This window comes from Podarcis erhardii, assembly GCF_964252035.2.
Source record: "Podarcis erhardii genome assembly, chromosome: 11".
In the NCBI taxonomy this organism is placed as follows: Eukaryota; Metazoa; Chordata; class Lepidosauria; order Squamata; family Lacertidae; genus Podarcis; species Podarcis erhardii.
The window spans coordinates 36668087-36688059 of NC_138501.1; the positions used below are offsets into that span (position 1 = coordinate 36668087).

The following is a 19973-nucleotide window of genomic DNA, read 5'->3' on the forward strand; positions in this document are numbered from 1 at the left end:
CAGTCCCGGCCGGGCTGCCATTGGCTTAGCGGCCCCATCCGGGCACTTGGCGCATCGCTGCTGCTCAGCCCGAGCGCTCCCAATATGGCGGAGGTGAGCGGGGAAAGCGGGTAGGGGCGCTGGGGTCCGGCGGGCTCCTGGCGGGGCTCCGCTGGCGGGGCTCCCCCTCCGGCCCCCTGGGCGGCCCCGGGACTCCCTTACGGGGGTCGCCGGCCCGCCTCGGGGGCTTCGGGGGCCGCCGGGCTGCTGCTGGAGCCGCCTGCCCCGGCGGAGCGCAGCCTGCGCGAGTAGGCCGCGGCTAGCTGCCGTCCGTCTCCCGATGGCTGGCTGCGGAGCTGCCCGGCCGGTCTCCACCCACAGTCCCGCGGCTGGGCGCGGAGGTGGAGGGCGCTCGGGCCAAGCCCTGGCTCCGCGGGGCTCCGAGGAGGGCCAGGGCCGCGGGACGGAGGGGGTCTGGCGGGGCTGAGCGAGTTTTGTGGGGTGTGAGTGTTTTTCCGACGGGCGGTCCGGCTGCCTTCGCCGCTGCTTTCCGGACAGCCCCCGTCAGCGCCCGGGCGGGCCCGGCCGAGGTGGGGACGCGGGTGTCTCGGGGCCCTCCGGGTCGCGTCAGTGGGTCGGTGGGGATGGGGAAAGCGAAAGGGGCTTCGAGCTTGGAGGGCTAGAGGCGACGCTCGAAGGGCTGGGCGGGTGGGGGGGGGGGGAGAAGCAGCTACGGCGAAAGGGATGGGCGGCCGGACGAGGGATGGAGGCTCCGGAGTTGCGCCCTGGTGGTGGCGGGTGGGGAAAGAGGGAGGAAGGGATGCTGAGAGACAAAAAGGGAAGGCGAAGTTGGGGGGGGGGCGCGCGGAGAGAAGTGTGTGCGAGAAACTTGAAATGTGTTCCATTAACAACAAACCCACCCACCCCTTTTCGCCTCCTTTTTCCTTTCCAGCTCATCTCTAACCAGTTCTTTCTCCCGTTCCTTGTTTCCAGGCTTCCTTTGGGAGTTCGAGCCCAGGTTTGTCCTGTTCAGTTCCTTCTTCTGTGATTCCGGCAGTGGGAAGCTTTTGGGTACGGTTAAGGGCCAGGTTACAGGCGCATCTGTCAAAAGATGCTTTGTGTATTTTCTCTGTTTACAGTGATTCCCCCACCCCACCCCACCTCCTCCATCTTTCCTATTTTGTTTCTTGGTTTTTTCATGTTAAAAGTCACTTGCTTGGTTCTAGAAGGGCCGAGCCCTGTGGAGCTGTTCTCTCTTGTACAATCTGTAGTGACGGGTTGCAAAGCTGTTGTGGGTGTTGTAAAAGCCAGGCATTTAACTTTCTAAATAAAATCTATGGTACATGCGGGGCAACTTGCCTTAAAATGTAAGTCAGTAAAATCCCTAATGCTAGTTGTTTGCTGCTTTCGGGAGTCACTCCTTCAGCAATCCTAAAACCATTTTCTGCTTTGCTAAATGTATGCTTGTGCAGAAGTGTGTCCCCCTGAAGTGAGAAGAACTTTCTTATTGAGAAATGAACTTAAAGTTGCAGCCTTGAAATCTGAGATCTTCAGAATTGAATAATGTTGATTTAAATGGAAGTTAATTATTCTTTTATTTTTAAAAAAGTTACCCTGGCTCTCGGTGGCTCACAACAGTAAGAACAGCAAAGTACAGCCAAACCAAAGTACATCAGACAGAATTCATTTTTAAAAATAAGAAATGCAAGTTATTCCTAAGTAAGATTGTGCCCACGTGAAAGTTGCATATAAATCTCATTAAACTTAATGAAACTTTGTTCTAGCCATGGCTAGAATTAGGCTGTGAATGTAGGTAGGATCCTTTTTATGTAGGATGTAGGCTTGGTCTTATTGCTTTAATTGCTTTTGTAGTCATTATTGTTGCTGTGTTTGTAGAACTTACATAACTTCAATGAATAGAAGCAGATGTGGAACTATTTGTCAATGAAATTGAAGTGTAGTGAATGTTAATCTTAATTTGTCTTCTAATGAATTCAAATGCAAAATCCTGTATCCTACATATTTTCAAAAGTTGCCAAATTACCTAAACCTATTAATAGAGTAATTGAGAAAGATTACTTAGTTTATGTAAGAAAGCTTAACTGAATTAACTGAGTATAGGATTCTGTTATTAAATATGCAGCCTTTTTTGGAGCATCTCCTTTAACTCTATATACAAAATAAAACAAGCTACAAGAGTACTCGACAAACAGACTCATGCAAAGGGGCTCCTTTATCCCCTTGCAGCCTCCCTGTGCTCTCCATAGCTGCTCTGCATGGTTGGGGAACCCTTTAACAGGTTTTTGTTACTTTAGATTAAATAAGTATATTTTATACTTATAAATAAGTATATTTTTCAGTATATTTTAGCATCAAAGAGAGGAAACTTTATTTTAAAAAATGAAATTGGAAGATCTGTGTGAAATTTTTATTTACATTTATTGTCTGAGAACACTCAGATATGTTACCATTAATTTGCAACACAAGTTATACTGTCTTGGTGTGTTTATAACAAGCATGTTGCATATCTGGGGCTGTTTTACACAGCTTTTTAATAGTATAACTACTCTTGCTAGTTAAAAATGACTTGTCAATGCTTAATGTTGACTTGTTTAGATGGTGTTACCCTTTCCTCCAAACTGTTTTTAACCATATTTTCAAGTGAGTCAGCTTCTAATCAGCGACATTTTTTCCTGTTCAGTAGGTGTTTGTATACTGACACTACATTTCTGAAATCTGGGATCCATTTTTTTGTGTTTCCTACAAATAAAGAACTGTGCTTACATTTGAGCTCATACATGCATAGTTAATATTCATGCAAATAATTAAGATACAGTACTTGCAACAAAGGCTGTAATTAAGTGTCACTAGGACTTTTCTTCCAGAGCAGTCTCTTCACTTGCCTGGTAGAGCTATTCTAGAATAAGAGGCATGAGGCTCATTCTCTTTTTTATTTAATTGCAGTCCATACAAGTGTGTGTACAACTTGTGCATAATAAAAATGGATGTTGATGCTTCTTTGTTTGGAACATTAACTTTGGAACTTAAATGAATTTTTACCATTGCTTTTTAGTGTTGATATCATTTTGTGTGTTCCTAAAGTGATTTAAATTGTCTTTTATAGTTGGCTCTTTATCTTCTGAGGATCATGACTTTGACCCTACAGCTGAAATGTTGGTACATGACTATGATGATGAAAGAACTCTTGAAGAGGAGGAAATGATGGATGAGGGTAAAAATTTCGGTTCTGAGATTGAAGACTTAGAAAAGGTAAGGAATTCTTCCCTTAGGCATGCTCGATCTTTAGTATAACTTTGGTTAAATTGTGTGTTCATTCTTAAACACCAAAGAAATTGTGGGGAGAATTTTCATAGAATACCACTGATCTGACTCAATCAGTTAAAAAAATTATGGGAACAAATACTTAAAGAACACCAGCAGAAAAACTTAACTATTGATATGACAACAATGCAAGATGATAGAAAACCACTCCCGCACAGCATCCCCTTAAGCTCTGTCACCTTAAATACCAATTCTAGATTCAGAAAAAAGGTTATCATATTTTTTTAAAAAAGCAAATTTGTTTACTATGCAGCCATCAGTACTGCCAGCACCATAAGGAGATCAAAGGGTAGTATAGCTGTACAGTTGTACCTTGGATCCTGGACGCCTTGGTACTCAGATGTTTTGGCTTCCGAATGCTGCAAACCTGAAAGTGAGTGTTCTAGTTTGCGAACTTTATTCGGAACCCGAAAGTCCGACAGGGCTTCCGCGGCTTCCGATTGGCTGCAGGAGGTTCCTGCAGCCAATCAGAAGCCATGCTTTGGTTTCTGAAAGTTTTGGAAGGTATGACTGTACTGTGTACAAGGCTCTTCAGGAGCTATTGCAGAACCATATGATAGGATGCCCAAGTGATAGAATGTTTGTCCGCTGCAGGTAAAGTGACAGCACAGGATCAGATTGCAAATGTCATCTGTGTTAATTTATATTGCATATTTAAATCTCTCTTCTATTTTATTTATTTGTAAAATTTATATCCTGTCCTGCCTCATAAAATGATCGCAGGACAGGTCATAGCAATCAAAAATCTAAAATTTAGAACCTAGTTTTTTATATAACATCTTTCAATACAAGGCCAATCCTGAGAATTCAAAAAGCTTGAAGGAAGAGGAATGTTTTTACTTGGGCTGAAAACTTAACTTAGGAAAAGAGTATTTAAATTAGATTTTCCTATATCTTGGATTTGGTTGTTAAAACCATTTTGTTTGTTTCTGCATATTTAAAAATATGTTGTTGTTTTTACAAATGGCAATGCATCTTTTTTTCCTTTGAAAAAAACCCCAGGAAGGAAGCATGCCCTTAGAAGACTTATTGGCATTCTATGGCTATGAACCGACAATTCCGGTTATAGCAAGTTCCAGTGCAGATAGTTCCCCAAGTGAACTTGCAGATGAACTGCCAGACATGACTTTGGATAAAGTAAGTCATAAACATATTTCTTTGTTACAATGTGAGGCAGGAGATTAATGGGTTCTATGGTTACCATGAAATCCCCTCATTGCACTGAACATTGAGGCCCAAATGTTCTGCATTTATGCAAAAATCTTTGAAATCTGACAACAGTTTTCCTTTAACTTGTAGATAATTAGTTTCAATTCAACACATGCTTTCCCTGGAAGTAATTTTTTGTGATGAAAACAGTAGTACAAATGGTTAGGATTGGGCTATAAGTTGAATAACTGAGTTGTATCCAGTGGTGCCACTCACTTGAGAGTAAATACTTCCAGTAGCAAAAATGGGAAGCAATTTTCCCTCTCTCCACTACAGCCCCTCACCCTTATGATGGGCAATGATTTCATAATAACTGAAAATTGCCTGCCTTACCATCAGCTAAATAACAGTGTTGGATATAACTCATGTAACTCAAAATGAAAGGAAAATGAGATATTTATAATGTTAAAGACATTTTAAAAAAGTAAATAGAAAAAGTAAAAGTGATTTCAAATAAATAGTATGCATTACATCTACATATACCTCCTTTATCAAATGTTACTTTGTAGTTTCTTTTGAACACCCTTTTCTTTCAATTGGTCACATTGTCAGTATTGAGTTGCTAGCGACAGGTTGTAATTTTTCATATATACAAAGTTCAGGTGCTTTATGTAATTACTGAAACCTAAAATGACTGGATGTTTTAATTGTTTCCCTTTATCTCTTGCATTTTCTTTACTCTGACTCTAACTGAGTCTGATATAAGTAGTAAACGAAATTATAATACAAAGGCCCCTCTTCTCCAGGCTTCCACATAAGGAATATGATGAATTTCAGGATACAGTTACTTCTTCCAGAGTGGAATGATACTAATGATTGACTCTTCTGATTACAGGAGGAAATAGCCAAAGACCTATTGTCAGGAGATGATGAAGAAACACAGTCTTCTGCTGATGATTTGACACCATCGGTTACTTCACATGAAACTACAGACTTTTTCCCTCGGCCTTTAAGATGTAGGGAAAATAATATTAATATGTTGTGTTTCAGAAGATTGTGTCAGAAGTAGAAGTATTAGGACTGTGAGATTGATTCGGTCATGCATTTTGCTCTCTAACTGAAGGAACACATTCTGTCTCAGCTTGTTGCACTCAATTATTTCAAATGCAACCAAGGCAGGATAGGCTTTTGGTCTACACATGGTCCATTTTGTACTAGTAAATCACATGGTTGTGAGACAAAAGTGTGAAATTTAATGTTGCAGCAGTGCAGAAGTACTAACCACACCACCTAGTAGACTTTCAACAAACTGCATAACTTTAATTTATCTAAAAAATGGGTGCCATGGCAGAGTTGGTGAACAAGTGTACATCTGTGACCATGCTAAAATTTCAGGAAGAATAATTCTTAGTATGTTAGGAATAATCACAAATCCTTTTTTGACACGTATGCTCTAGAGGAGGGGTATTGGTAACCAAAATTCATAAAACTATCCTGAAACCCTTTATTCATCTGTTTTGAACTTGCAAAACTCCAGATAGTGAAAGAAACTATAGTGTGGAAATTACTGAAGATCATTTAATAGGGTCATTTTACATATGTCTCCCCCTCTCTTCTTATTCTTTTGTGGTGCCTTGCTGGAGAAAAAAATGACACAGGAATTTGTTGCAGTTCCTTTTATCAGCCACTTACTGTGCATTCTAACTTATCTAAATAAATACTTCTTCGTGTGCAAATTGGGAGCAGCAGGCACAGAAAACATTAGAGCAATCCAATTTTCAGTTAATCACTGGCATACTTTGTATTGGTTTAAATTGAAATGTGGTGATATTTCTAATAAACCTATGTAAACAAAGCACTGTACATAAAGCAGTGTAAAATGCAGGGCCCTGCCCTCCGCTTTACAATTTAAGTAAGACGAGAAACACAATGAAAGAGAGCAATGGGAAATGTAATTTTGGTTTACAGAGTTTTGTAGAGGCTGGTATACATGCATTTGGTAATTGATCATCTGAAAGCGCTAATGTCCTCAGCCTTCTGAATCATGGTTCTGGACTTAGGCTTCATTCCTGTACCCCAGCTTTGGCTACCCTGTGGCTGTCTGAATGTTGCTGGACGTTACCTCCCATCAACCATAACTACTGGCCCTGCTGAGTGGAAGACCACACAGGCTAGCTTTCCTAGACATGTTTAACCTGGGAGTAAATTCTACATTACTCAGTAGGAGTAACACCAGAGTAGACATTGGGTGGTATTCAGTGCTAATCCTTCTCATGGTATACCCGTTGAAGTGAATGGACAGGACTAATTTAAGTCCATTCATTTCAGTGAGTCTACTTTGAGTAGGACTTTGTTTAATACAATCCAGAAGATTACCCTGTCAGACTGATGCCTACCCTTTTTGTGCAGCGGAATGTAACTGATAATTTTGCTGTCTAGTGCTCAAAACAAAACTATAAAAAACTCTTCTCAAAACTACTTATGTTGCAGTACGTGAAATTCAAGTTGTTAAATATGCCTGAATTAACACTTGTTCGTTTTCCATTATAAAAAGCAAATACTACATGTGATGGTGATAAAGAATCTGATGGTGAAGATGTGGAAGTGGATGCGGGGAATTCATCTGAAGATTTGCGGAAGGTAACCCTTAGAATGACCCACACTAGTAGATTTAAACATACTTAAATAACTAAACTGAGCCACATATCTTGGATACATAAAGACTGTGAAATTAAAATATATGAAATGTGCATTTCCCTGGACTTACATTTGATTCTGCTTTGGGGCATCATGGGCAGTGTTCTGCTTGCCTGTGTAAGCTTTTAGCTACCCCTCCCAGTAGCAGCCCCTGTGAAGGCTCCTATAGAAGTCAAGGGGATTGGCGGCTCTCAAAAGAAATATTGTTGCTTCCCCTTTGTATTCTTGGAAGTGAGAAAGTTGGATGTTGTGCAAGGAGAGAAGATGGTGTTTAGATAATCACCATTTAGGTTACAATTGTTTTTTATGAGAGCTATATGTGAATAAATGTATAATTAAATAGTTTGAAAAAATGTTTCTTCAGGAAATAATGATTGGTGCACAGTACCAAGCAGAAATTCCACCTTATTTGGGCAAGAGCAGCAGCGATGATGAAAAGGGTGAGTTCTCATTATTTTTCTTGATTAATGATTATATTGTTTAAACTTGTACACTGCCTTGTGACTGTTGTATCAAGATTTGAAAATTGCGTTTTGAAAAGTTGTAGTTGCAATACTCTCAGGGTAGAATATTGAAATGTCAAAGGGCCATGGCAGTGCAGGGTATGGAGTAATGCATTTGGATTCTGGACATCTAGTTTCTAAAGTATCACTCATCCATGGAGCTTACCAGCTGTGTTTTACTATCTCAGCCTTATCCTAATTCACAGGGTTGTTTTGAGTCTTACTGGTGTGTTATGAAGCACTTTTGTTTTCTGAAAAGCAGCACAGAAGCGGTTGCAATCATCTCATTATAAATTCTTAGATACATGAAAGCTAGACTCAAGGTTGCCTTCCATAAACTTGTAAACATAGGGCAAAGAATTCAAAAATATTTGTAGAACACAGGAAAACTTCCCATGGGAAAAAAACCACTTTGAATGTAACAGCTAGCACATCCTTTACTGCCGGCCGACACTGAAGCTTGTGTTTGTAACAATAAAGTATTTGTAACAGCATTTAGTCGGGCAAAGATATGTGGAAGATGGCTAACACAGATTTTCTGGGCTGTTGATTTAGTAACATAGGATGAGGTGCTAGCATTTTGGCACCAGTGCAGTTCTGCCATACAGCAACAGTTCCTTGTAGTCCCGACAAGGGGAGAGAGGGTTGTTGGCAGCCTTGCGGCATGGCATCTTTTTTTGAATGGGTACTAGGAAAACATCAAGTGAGAGTAGTCCTTGTTACCTAAAGGTAGTCTGGTGGAATCTTTGAGGCATCCCTCCCCTTGAAGTGACAGTTCATTTTCCTGTCTTGTTTAAAGCAGACTTGTATGTTGCACCTGCTCTTCTGGCCTGATTTAATTGCTGAATAGCTTGTGCGTCTTGCGTGTCGGATGTGTATGTGAGTGGTGTGCCTCCATGCTCAGCTTGCTTCAAGTGTTTCCTGGGTGTATTTAAAGGTCTTGTGGTTTATTTCCCCTCAGAGTGTGTGGCCATTAGTCTTCTGTCTGTCATCGTACCCCTGCCCGCCCCCCCGCCATTTGCCACATCATGTTCTGTCAACCTTCTCCAGTAAGGAGAAGATTGGTGGCACATTAATGAAAGCTGTGCTCCTCTCTGATTCAGTACCACGTAGGGTATGTGGAACAGGTCTTCCCAATAGGAGGCATCTCGGTGTGCTCCCTAATGTTTTGTGGGTTTCAGGCTTATTGGGACTATGGGTTTTTTAAAAATGTATTTTATTATATTAAAGATTTCTTGGTTTACAGAAGTATGTGCAATGTTTCTTTTTTCAAGTTACATTTTCTACAGATCAGTTTCATTGTTGAGACGTTAGTGTTACATTAGGAAGAAAAGGGGGGAAGAGGTGGAGGGGGCCATGGTGCGGGGGGGGGGTGTCGGGTGGCGATGTTTCTATTTTACTACTACTACTACTACTACTACTACTACTACTACAGTGGTACCTCGGGTTACAGACGCTTCAGGTTACAGACTCTGCTAACCCAGAAATAGTACCTCAGGTTAAGAACTTTGCTTCAGGGTGAGAACAGAAATCGTGCTCCGGCGGCTTGGCAGCAGCAGCAGACCCCATTAGATAAAGTGGTGCTTCAGGTTAAGAACAGTTTCAGGATAAGAATGGACCTCCAGAATGAATTAAGTTCTTAACCCGAGGTACCACTGTACTACTACTACTACTAATTTATTATTTATACCCCACCCATCTGGCTGGATTTCCCCAACCACTCTGGACGGCTTCCAACAGAATATTAAAATACAATAACCTATTAAACATTAAAAGCTTCCCTAAACAGGGCTGCCTTCAGATGTCTTCTAAAAGTCTGGTAGTTGTTTTTCTCTTTGACATCTGGTGGGAGGGCGTTCCATTTAATGTATGTGTGGGGTTTTGTGTCAGCGTCGCTTGTGCAGGTTCTCTTTGCCATTCCCTTGTGTTCCTTTGGTGGTGAGAGAGGTTGGGGTTGGCCCAGGGTGTGGTTGTTTGTTTGTGATTGGCTGCGGTGAACTTTGTTTTCATGTGTGAGTTTGGGGTGCGTGTTTTTGGATCAGGTTAGCCATATTGATGCGTATGCTGTTGGTGGATTCTTGTTGTTGTCTTGTTGGGCTGTGTATGTGATAAAGGGGAGCCGTACCGGGGTGAAGGCTTCTTGGGATTATGTTGATTAAAACTATGGCCTTGAATTGTGCCCGGAAAGCAATGAATCATCAGAGCTTCTGTTCAGAATTAGATTTTATCTTCATAAAACTAAGCGCTAAGCTTAAGTGAGATTAGTAAACACAGTTTTATAAAGAGTACACCATATTCCTTTTATGTGCTGAATAAAACCTGAAAAAAAATTTCAATAACCCAAAGTGGTTGAACTGAAATATTTATTATTTTTCTTAAATTTTGATTTATAGTTAAAATCTTTAAAGTGTGGCTTAAATGTTACGTTTAAACAAATTCAAACTTTAACTTTGACATTGTTTTTACTCGACTACGTATAAATGCATCTTAAATATGATTACTCAGTCTTAATGCTGATGTATATTATTCAGATGTTAAGGAAAAAGGCATAGAAACCACTTAGGTAAGAACTCAACACAGCACTATAGCAATCATTTCATTAGTACAAACATTTCAACTTGTGAGATAGAATGATCACCCCTTTCCTCTCTATGCATGCTGTTTTGGGGGTTCTCCTGGTACACACCCCAAGCCAATTTAGCGGGGGGACATGGGAGGAGGAGAGGGGGAAAATCACTGTCCTTGTGTGGGCTTACACTAGTGGGAGTAATTAGTTAAATCTGGCCTTTAATATTCTAATTTTAGCATGCCTGAAGTTCTGCATGTGTTTCTTGGTGAGAGTCACCTGAAAAAGTTAATTGCAACTTTTGATTATTAGGTTTGACAAGTATTATACCCATTTCACTTGCCCCATTTGACATTTTGTGGAGGATGATTACTCACCAATAGTTTTAAGGGATGTTTGTTTTTCATTAGCTCTCTTTTACACGATCTGTCTAATGGCTAAGTCTCTTACATCTTTATTTTTGTGGCCAATATGCTCTTATTTTCAAATATTTTGCTTTTATGTTACTGAAGAGTATTTCCTATCATTTGTGTTCCAATGATTTTTTTTCACAGCATATAAAAATGAAGACCAGCTACTTTGGCAGCCTGATATGATTTCAGAAAATAAAGTTAGAGAGTACCTTTTTGAGACCTCTTTAAGAACTGGAAATGAAAAAACAATTGGCAGAATTCCTGAGGGAATGCATACAAGGGATAATGAACAGGTATGTTTCTTACCTGAACATATGACTAGGGCTTTTCTCTGCTTATGTTACAAGAAAAGACCACTCAAATCTTTTTGCCTTCATTTGATTTAAAGCTACATTTTAATACATTTATATTAACAAACAATTGTAAGAATGGCTTATTTTCATCACACTTAAATTTATGCTATGACATGTCAGAATATTTCCAAAAGTTTTTATAAACGAAATATCCTTCCCCTCTTCCCCTCCCCCCAACTCCCTCCTCCCAAGGATCCTTATTCTTGGGTGATGAAAAGCTTACTGTCATTTAAAAATTAATAGGTTTTGAAAGAGTAAATTTACCAAAAGCGCAAATTGGTTTGTTTCGCTAATGGATTGTCATAATTTGAATTCGGATCCATCCCTATACACACAGTAAATCTATGGTGGCAGGTACAGCCAGTCGGGGCTCCCCAGCACTCCTCCTCTCCAAGTGCTTTGAGGCAACGGTCTTTCATACTTTTATGTGTGTTTGCTGCTTTCCATATCTTAAAATCCCCAGTTTGAGCTTTCAGGAAACTTCTTCAGCAGCAACCACCATTCTTTATTTTATTTTTTTTTTATTCTCACGAGGCACAATATCTTTGGACACTGGGTTGTCTCCAATGTAGTTAGAGTTGTGTAGAGGTACACTTGTTGGCAAAATGTTTTGTGCCAGCAGGACATTGTTGTGCAAGATAACATACAAACATGTTGCTGGTAACTTTGTTGCACAGTAGATTGGGAAATCTGTTGCACAAATGAGTTTCCGCTAGCCTAACTATTGCATCGGATTCCTCTTGCTCAATTTGCAAACGCACCTGTCTGCCAGTGCAAGAGCTCTTGTTCTGGCAGAGAGAAACCAGTGGACACAGCCCTGTTCTGGTGTTCATATAATCTTTATATTAATGATAAATATTTTGAGAAATTGCACTATAATAAAGTAAACAATTTTTGGTTGGCATGGGAGTATAATCATTCTACTGTATACTTTTGACTTCTTTTAACCATAAATATTTTACTCTCACCTAGGCACTCTATGAACTTTTCAAATGTAACCACAACGTAAAAGAAGCAATTGAGAGATATTGCTCCAATGGAAAGGCATCTCAAGGTAAGAAATCTCTGCAAAGAGTTTGAGGCTACAAACCTTTACTCGCTTAAGTGGGAGTAAGTCCATTGAACTCTGTGGAGCTTACTTCAGAGTAAACAAGCATAGGATTGTGCTATAAGAATGGTTTAAACAGTTTTAAGTTGAAAAGTGCAGAAATGAGTTGAGGTGGCAAGTCATCTACCCCAGTTCCTCAACAGTTTGTAACAGTAGAACAGATCATTTTTACTGCCATCAGTAACAGCTGGAATGTTCATGTAATTAGATATTGGAAGACAATTCATTCTTGGGCAGCAGAGGACTTAACTCCTTGTGGAGGCAGTCAAAAGGCATTCTTGAAATTTTCTGTGGCCAGCCAGAAGTGGAAGTAATCGTCTTTCAACTTCCAGTTCTGATTCTACCTTCAACGAGTTAACAGAGTCAGGCACCTTGCTCCTTTATTTCCACCCTGTATCCTCAACTCTCCAAAACAGCTTTTCAGTAAGTGTGAAAGGAAGAATTGGCAAAAATTGCCTTCTCCTTTTCGTACAGCAGGAGCATCCTGTGAGTGGAATTTTACTCATAGGAGCTTTAGGTCTTAAGCTCTATTTTTCAGGTAATGCAAATTAGCATTATTATTATTTGTCTTGAGCTTGGACTAAAATAGCCATAAATATGATTGTCATTGGTTGCACAAAAGTAGTACAGTAGAGCTAATAGCTGAGCATCCCATAAGAATGTGAGTATGTTGAACTTTTTTTTAAAAAAGAAGCAAAAACTGTGTAGTCCAGAATAAGCTTGCTTCCCATGAACCCAAATGGAGTAACATATGTAGTTCTACATCTATGGTCTTCTTACTGCTAGGTGTGAGCTTTCCACTTGTGGATTGCTATTACCGGGTGGGTGAAGTTTTCTTTGCTGTCCACGTGCTGGAGGGTGGAATGGCTATTAATTTGAACAGACCATCAATCTTAATTGTCCTTTCTGTCCTTCTTAAGAGATGACAGCCTGGACAGAAGAAGAATGTAGAAACTTTGAACATGCACTTCTGATTTATGGGAAAGATTTTCATCTCATACAAAAAAATAAGGTATGTCGATATACAAATAAATGAAACAAATGGTGCTTGTGTTTTTAAAATCGGAGGTGTATAGACAGCATATTGTTACTGACTGGCCATTGGCATGTTAAATGTATTACAAACGTTGTAAATCTGTTCATTTAGTAAATGAGTCAGCCTCTGTGTATGAAGCAGTCTGTAGTGGAATGTCATTACTGTGAATGTTTATACTTTTTAAAAAAGCAAACAAACTTGATGCTGTATTCATTTACTCTACTGCTATAACATTACCTTATACAAAAACTAAATTATTGTTTGAGGCAAAAAGAAGGAAAATATCTAGTTTACTACAGCTGTTCTGCATCACTAGTAACTACTTCTGCTTTTGTTCTGAAATCAGAAAGTTGATATTTGCTGATGAACAAGTTAGATGCATTTTACAAAGTGGGCTCTGGCTCATGAATGCTTATTCCACAACAAACTTGTTAATGCACAATAAATAACAACTCTTTGTTAATATTTTCTTTGGACTCATGGATGACATAACATTATAAAAGCAGCAAGTAAAATATGAGACATGATGAGATAATTTTCTAACCCTCAGGTGGATTGTGGCCCTTTCTTTACCACAGAAGCATTGTTGAGTCTGATGGACTCAGCAATTTATTAGCTAGCTAAGAGCCATTTCCTGGGTTTCCTGATTTGCTGGGTTCTGTGTCTTGGTCATGGCTAGATTTTTGAAATTGTGTATCCTCTTTTTCTCTATGCAGTTGATCCCTCATTTCCTCTCCAGGGTTTCTGGCCCATTACTGTTAACGGAGGAACCAATTCATTCATATGCTTATCCCAGCAGCTGGTTGGAAGATGTCTCAGTGGCGCATAAAGTCAACTTAATGCTACTACCCTTTTTGTTCCCCAGATAGCATCTGCCAATCTGGAAACAGGAGAAAGCAGGCCACATGGAGCAATAAGACAGTCTCTTCATCCAAATGGGAAGGAGGCTTGTCTACCAAGCTGAGAGTTGTGTTTACAGACATGTTCCTTTTTTCTAAATCTATTCCTGCCATTTCTCCATCCCAAGACCCAGGAGAGGAAGGTTTTCAGAAAGTGTGTCATAACTTTTTCCAGGTGCTTTCAGTGGTTTTTAATAAGAAACCTTTGTGACAGGGAAGGGGAACCTGTGGCTCTCCATATGTTAGTGAACTGTAACTCCCAGCATTCCTGGCAGTTGGTATCCTATCATTAGGTGATGGGAGTTAAAGTTCAACAAGATCTGGAGGGCCACAAGTGACATCCTTCTCTGAAGAAGGCATGGCCGGAAAACTACATATGACTTGATTTTTTTTACTAGAAAAGCTCCTGTGGAACTAAAGCAGAATCTGGATGATTCAGACCTCTAGTTGCAGGGGCGTGTTCTCTTGTTTTTGTAGCAATGAACCAGCCTATGAATTCTGCACCCAGTCAAAATGAGCCAGAATTTGGCATCCTTATCCTCCCTGTTCCCTCTCAGCATGCTAATAGCCAACCACAAGTTTTTTGTATTATGTACTAAGTATCTTCTTACTACATCATACAAGCAAGTCTCTCCAATTTAAGAATCCTTAGAATATTGTTGGCTTTCACAATGTGAATTTGGGCACGATTCTATGATTCAACACTATGAGTCCCTCAGGATTATATTCATTTATTGGGAGAGTCAGGTCCTTCTTTGCCAGCTCTTTCAGAAGGAAGTCGGCATTTCCATGTACAGATTTATTATGGATATCAATATCAAGACTTGAATGTGCCAATTCTTTTTAGGTGAGAACAAGAACAGTTGCTGAATGTGTAGCATTTTACTACATGTGGAAGAAATCTGAACGATACGATTACTTTGCACAGCAAACCAGATTTGGAAAAAAGAGATACAACCACCATCCTGGAGTCACGTAAGTTCAAAGACCTTGAAAGTCTTTATTTTTGTGTTTTGTGATTTTCTCCTCTAGAACATCACACCCATGTTATAATATGGCATTGATGCTGTTCTGAAGATGCATATCCTCCGATTATAGTCAGTTAAATTACTTGCCTTAAGATGATCACTGTCGTTCCAGGGACTATATGGACCGGTTGGTAGATGAAGCAGAAGCTCTTGGTGGAGCTGTACATTCTTCAGCCATAACGTCAAACAGCAGATCGGAGCCCACGCCTGACCAACAGCTAAGCATTCTGAGCTCTATCACTGCCAATGATTTGACAGGTAAATTAAAGGGTGCACGGATGATGTTTTGGAATAGCTTGTTGCTGCTGTATGTCAGGATAATGGTGACATTTTGGCTAATGTTGCTTTTCTTTCTTCTAGCACTGACCAACAGTGTAGCCACAGTCTGCCACTCTACAGATGTGAACTGCTTAGATGATGCCTTCCCACCTCTGGACAGCTTGCCTCGGACAGCAGTTAATCATGTGCCTGTTGTAACAGAAGATTTGCTTAACTTGCCTAGTAATGGTGAAAGTGATTGTTTTAATTTATTTGAGACTGGATTTTATCACTCCGAGTTAAACCCAATGAACATGTGCAACGAGGAGTCTGAAAGGCCTGCCAAGAGACTAAAAATGGGAATTGCAGTCCCAGAATCATATATGAATGATGTTTCTGTGAATAACTTGGGTGTTGATTTTGAGAATCACACGCATCACATTACCAGTGCCAAAATGGCAGTCTCAGTGGCTGACTTTAGCAGTCTATCTGCAAACGAGACAAATGGCTTTATTAGTGCTCATGCATTACACCAGCACACTGCCCTCCACTCAGAATGAATTTTATCAGCAAACTGAAGACACAGTGGACACTGTTGGTGGTTTATGGTAAACTTGATGGGAACGATCAGGTTTGCTTAGTCTTTCACTGGAAGTTTGAACTATGTGACATCAGTGATGTCTTTATGTACAGAACTATATCTTGATTTATCAAGAGTATTTTCACTTTTTTCCAATCCATAAATGTGGAAACTTCATACGACGTTTAGCAGAGTTTGGGGACTAAGAGAACTCTGTGGTGCAGCTTTAAGCTCTGCTTCCTCTTTCTTTTTTAAACCTGTAAACAGAGACTGATGTCTCAAAACCAGCACAGAAATTCTGAACTGATTGGAGTGGCTTTTTTAGTCTAAAGTTGCTTCTGCCGTAATGGATGCAGTGGAAAAGCGATTGTTTACAGGTACCAGTCCTGATCCCTGTTCAATGTAGCATTAAAATTAATGAAAAGCAGGGAAAGGTTTCTTTAATTTAAACTGCACAAACATACAATGATATTTTTAAGCAGAACCTTCTCTCATACTAAACCAGAGCACTTCAGTTTACAGAACAACAGGTTCATCTTGATGGATACTAGCACAAAGGACTGTAGGAGCACTGTCTAAAAAACGTGTTTGGATGCTCTTACCAAATTATAGGCCATGGCTACCTTACACAGATACAATTACACAGATTTCTGTATGTAAACCTATTGGCTGAAATGATACAGTATCCGGGTGGGGTGGGGTGGGGAAGTTGTCCACACTTCTGAGGAGTGTAATGTGAAAACATCAAATGTTAATGTAACTTTTCTTAAGGCCACTGAGAGGTGAGGGTACAGCTTAGGATTTTCCACTAATGGTTTACATCTTAGGACTTGCCTTAAGTTCAGAGCACTGCAGTTCAATGTGTTAAACTTATGAGGGACTCTAGATTCATAGATGATACACAACTTTGAAGCATCTTCAAGCATGGATGTATTTTTTTTTCTTGGACTGCATTTCATGTTCCGGAGAGGAATCTTTGTTATAGCTGTTTTATGTTTATTGCTTAACCTTTCATTCTAGCTTTGCCTGTCATTTATAATATTAATCAAAAGGTGTTAGCTATGTGTCCCGAACGACACAAAAATGTTGAATTTTCCAACAAATGACATGCAGTAAAACATGTCTATTTTTGCACTGGCCACTATGTATATTTAATTTACTTTTTAAAATATTGCAATTTTTTTAAAAGAAAAGAGTAAACTTTTCAGTGTTGGTAGTAATGATTTCATGGTTGCACTGCATAAATAGAGAAAGCAGATGCCTTAGTTAATACTTCAAAGGGAGGGTATTTATTCTACATACTGTGAACTGCATTGACATCCTGAATTTGAGATGCAGCAAAGTGCTGTGTGTTCTTCATGGCATTGTAACAAAGATGGCTTCAAAGAGTTAATATAGCACACGTAACATTTTAGCAAATTAATTTAGCACAGTGGACAAAAGTTGCTGTTGGTGATCTGTTCTGAAATATACATCTAAAAGCTGTCATTCTAATAAGTACAGTCAATAATGGGGTAGCCTTGGCCCTGTGTTGTATTCTGACGCTTTTAGCCAAATTGTCGGCTTCTTGTTGCTGTGGTTTGTGCTGAACTCTGTATCTTTGTTCATTTTTGTTTTTGAATCGACTCATCACAGATAATATTCTTTTTGTGTTATACATTCAAGTTTATGAGTTTACAGTGGCTGGTCTGTATAAAAATCATTACACCATGTCTGAATGCTTATACCAGTTGCACTTAAATGACAACACCCATTCTCATTAGCTGATGCAGTACTACGTTCAGTTTATCTATGCATTGCTGGGGTCTTAATGAAGACCGAGAGTCTAGTTTCTCGTCTAAAGTTTTGATTGTCAGCAAGTTGAATGGACACTTTAGTTATTTAATAAAGACTTTTGACCAAAATTCTGAAATGGTATGAAAGAACAATGAATTCCGGCTAGTTTTAATAGATTTTAATTGCTGATCTAATTTAGCCTGTTGGCTAGCTAGCTGGTAATGTTTACTTTTAATTCCTTGTTAAAATGAGGCAATAATTTGCAAGATTATGTAAATATGTACATTCTGCATATCTTTTTAGATATCTATTTCAATATTTTCTGACTACTTCTGTGTATAGTAACATTTTGTGCATGCTTGATGTGACATTCATAAATTTGTACCACTATGACTTTATTCATGTAAAATAACTATTTATTGAATTTTTCTTTTAAAAGCTGGACTTAACCTGTTTTTCTCTGTGTTAAACATTTTAAATGGAGAACTTGTTACCGTTTATTAAAAGAATTGCGTTTGAGGGAGAGCATGAAGATTGCAGAATTGCAACCATATGAAGAAATCTACATTGCCTTGATTCAATGTGGGTAAAGCACAATTCTTCTAACAAACTGTGATGACTTCATTGTTCATTGCTGAATATATTATCTCTCCTCTCCTTTTTCATAAAAACAAACCAAAAATCCATCATGGGCAATTGCAGTTTGGTAGATGTATCATTTAACTACAGGGATTCTGAAAAGGATAGCTGATTCACATAGAGGTGTAACTGGTGCTGTGATTAGAGCAATACTTTTACTTTTGTTAATTCATTTCATCTTCTCATTGTTAGATTTTTAAATGCTTATTTTTTCCCTCTTGTTATGGTCAAACGGCTGACTTTACTTGAAGGCTGTACAATACTGTCTGAAGTATACTAAATTGTGTACGATTGGGTTGATATGTGCAGTTTCCTTATAAAACCAAGTCAAAACCATATGTTAATTTCAGATCCAGTAGTGTATTAGAAATACAGTTTAATTTTAACCAAAGTCTTTAGTGGGTATTTCAAGTTTGAATGTAAACTAGTGGATAAACTGACCAATAGAAAACTGTTTGCCCAGTGTTAAAAGCACATTGTCTATAAATGAGAAACTGAATTTACATAGTATCATGGTTATGATTTTTCCATGTGAGCGGGAAAACTTCTCAGTAGTTTTTTTTTTTTTTTTTTTTTTGCTAACAGTTAAGGTCTGCAGTCCTTCCTGAAGCAACCAGTAATTCCAGTCATTCCTAGATTCAGGTTGGAATCCCCTGTGCATAGCAAAATAAATTAGTGACAATCGCAACCAGTTTTAGTATTGGATGCCCAAGAGGAAGTTGCTATTGTTGCATTGGTTTTAATATTTGTACATAAACACTGATTTTTTTGAACATTATTTTGTATTTGTTGTACTTTAATACCTGGTGTACAGTTCCAGAAATAAATGTCTGGAAACCCTTTTTCTTTTGTGACAGTTTTCATGCCTCTGCAACATTTGTCACTTTAGTATATTTGAACACACAGGGTTATTTTAAAAGGAGTTTCAGATGTTCAGATTCTAATCCATAAAGAACCAGATTTATATTTTCAGACAAGACTACATTCTGATTGCATAGAGAGGTTTCTCTCCCACTAATTCTGAAATTTGGGGCCATCCAATGAATCTGAAAGTTGGAAGATTCAGGATGGATAGAATAAAGTGCACAGCACCTAGTTACACTATGGAATTAGCTTTTGTAAAATGCAGCAATGACTCCCAACATGACTGGCTTTAAAATATCATACAAGTTCATGGAGGAGAAGGCCATCAATGTCTATGTTCCATTAGAGGCAGTATGCATCTGTATAAAAGTTTTTGGGACTCGCAAGCGTGGAAAGTACAAAGTATGGGTGCCAATCCACTTGGAAATTCTCTAGTGCAGGCCCTGGCTCAAGTGCGTAACTTGTTCATGTCAACTAGTACTTATGCAGGAACATCTTCCCATGTTTGTGTGGATCCAGAGTTGCAGGCAGTGCGATTCCGCCAAATGGATGTCTCTGTAGGTAGAAGCAAAATAGTTTATCAGCAGTGACATGGTGCTGAGAGGGCAGGTTCAAAGAGGCTTATTGTAACAACTTCTCAGTGGATTGGTGACTTCAGGGAGGTACTTCTGAAGTCCACTTTCAGGAAGTGGTTTGAATCCACAGGGGTTCTTGAAAGTGGAATGTTCTTGTTCTCCAGACACCCTTTTGAAGCCACACTCCCAGCGCCAATCAGCTGACTGC

The 19973-nt window shown here is 39.3% G+C and overlaps 2 protein-coding genes across 4 annotated transcripts in view; one reads left to right on the forward strand and one right to left on the reverse strand.

Moving 5' to 3' along the window:
* On the forward strand, positions 1–19168 carry MIER3 (MIER family member 3). Of its 3 annotated transcripts, none has more exons than XM_081880767.1 (13): positions 1–93; positions 973–997; positions 3104–3249; positions 4324–4458; positions 5366–5486; positions 7025–7110; positions 7532–7607; positions 10791–10942; positions 11975–12056; positions 13031–13122; positions 14893–15020; positions 15186–15331; positions 15434–19168. In XM_081880767.1, exons 1-13 carry the CDS (start codon positions 85–87, stop codon positions 15889–15891), a joined length of 1656 nt encoding a protein of 551 aa, XP_081736893.1. In that variant the 5' UTR covers positions 1–84; the 3' UTR covers positions 15892–19168. The 3 variants fall into 3 exon arrangements, with proteins under 3 accessions (XP_081736893.1, XP_081736894.1, XP_081736895.1); XM_081880768.1 differs by having other exon boundaries at positions 9–93; positions 973–1050; XM_081880769.1 differs by lacking the exon at positions 1–93 and adding an exon at positions 504–569 and having other exon boundaries at positions 973–1050.
* Positions 19046–19973, reverse strand: part of SETD9 (SET domain containing 9) — a 10696-nt gene continuing 9768 nt past the window's right edge. Inside the window, exon 7 of the mRNA XM_081880812.1 lies at positions 19046–19745. The gene's annotated coding sequence lies outside the window, so the exon portion shown is untranslated. The remainder of the gene's footprint in view (positions 19746–19973) is intronic.